The 1,623-nt window shown below is 49.0% G+C and overlaps 1 protein-coding gene across 1 annotated transcript in view; it reads left to right on the forward strand.

Annotated features, from left to right (window-relative positions):
* Positions 1-1,383, forward strand: part of RPAP1 (RNA polymerase II associated protein 1) — a 21,353-nt gene extending 19,970 nt beyond the window's left edge. The window contains exons 23-25 of the mRNA XM_004687894.2: positions 398-574; positions 719-778; positions 886-1,383. Of these exons, the coding sequence (XP_004687951.1) occupies positions 398-574; positions 719-778; positions 886-1,035 (387 nt within the window). The 3' untranslated portion in view covers positions 1,036-1,383. The remainder of the gene's footprint in view (positions 1-397; positions 575-718; positions 779-885) is intronic.
* Positions 1,384-1,623: the final 240 nt, after the last annotated feature.

Raw genomic sequence — 1,623 nt, forward strand, 5'->3', positions numbered from 1 at the left:
TTTTTTTTTTTTTTTCTATTTTAAGTAACACTATGATGAACACCCTTGTACATAACCTTTCTCTCTATTTCCCCTCAAAACATTTCTGCACAGAATTTAAAAATGTTTTGAAAAAGAACACAAGCTTTTGAAAGGTTTAGCTGGTATAATTGAACAGTGAACCTGTAAGTTTTAAGTAAATTAAACAAGGTAAGCAATAAAAATTCACAACTGCTTTTCAGTTGCCCCAGCCTTCCCAGCTCTTTAGAAACCATAACCTTTATGATAGAAAGGGGGGAATGTCAAGGGCCTCACCTTTCTCCTCAGGATTTGGTTCAAACGCCCATCACCTGCCCACCCTCTGTCCAGTGATGCACATCCCACCCTCACTCTCCACGTGTCTCATCTTCCCGCACAGTTGCCTGTGCCCCTGGCATGCTACACAGAGCCCCCTGAGGACAACCTGGCCCTCCTTCAGCTCTACTTCCGGGCCTTGGTCACCGGTGCACTCCGCGCATGCTGGTGCCCTGTGCTCTATGCTGTGGCTGTGGCCCATGTCAACAGCTTCATCTTTTCCCAGGACCCCAAGAACTCAGTGAGTCACATCCCCATCAGCAGAGGGAGGAAGGGGCCTGTGACTGAGCTGCCTCTGAGCCAGCTGGGGAGGAGATGGGAGCCATGCAAGGCCCAGGGCAGGTACAGCCCTTGGCCCAGTGCCCCCTTCCTGTTCTGCCTCTAGGACGAGATGAAAGCTGCCTGCAGAAGCATGCTGCAGAAAACATGGCTGCTGACAGATGAGGTAGGATCAGGACGTCCTGAAGGGTGGGAGGATAGAAGGTTTTGGGGGAAAAGAGACCTCAACCAGATCTCACTACCTGCTCAATCAAATTTCTTCCCTCCTTGCAGGGTCTCCGACAGCACCTCCTCCACTATAAGCTCCCGAATTCCAACGTCCCAGAAGGCTTCGAGCTGTATCCCCAGTTGCCCCCTCTGCGTCAGCAAAACCTCCAGAGACTGACCCCAGGGGTATTCCAAAATGGGGTATCAGAGACCTAGCAAAACTGCTGCAAATGAAGAGATGGCTATATTCTCCTGGGGTGCACCCACAGATGCTTCACCAAACAGAAGAGCTTTTGTCCTAAGGGTGAACAGGAGACAAGAGCAGAAGACTTGCCTTCTTGGGAGCAAGCAGGGTGAACCATTACATCCTGGTATCTGAAACAGCATCTGGGCATCTTAGGGTTGGTAGTGGGAATGAATGAAGGGTGACTTAACCATTTACCCCCTCTTGGGGAAGAGACAACTAAGTTCACCTCTCCATCTTCTCCTCTCCTGCCTCAGACCAGAGTATATAAATACTGTAACTGTATATCTGTATATTGAAATATAATTTTTTTTAATCTCCTGGGAATCTGATTTGGGCTAATTTCAGACATGTTCAGGATTGATATCAAGAGACGGGTTAGCCTAGAGAAGAAGCAGAGATGGGGGAGACTGAGTCCATGCTTGGCAACCACAAAAATGTGGGTCCCAGCTCTGGAGTGGAGCCACACGAGGACAATACTCATGGGAGTGGGGACACTTCAAGAATAATTCACTCCAGTGGTCCACGTGGTATGTAGGGGCCTTCAGTGAGGTCTCCTT

The sequence above is a fragment of the Condylura cristata genome, unplaced genomic scaffold (assembly GCF_000260355.1).
Source record: "Condylura cristata isolate star-nosed mole 26May11 unplaced genomic scaffold, ConCri1.0 scaffold00023, whole genome shotgun sequence".
In the NCBI taxonomy this organism is placed as follows: domain Eukaryota; kingdom Metazoa; phylum Chordata; class Mammalia; order Eulipotyphla; family Talpidae; genus Condylura; species Condylura cristata.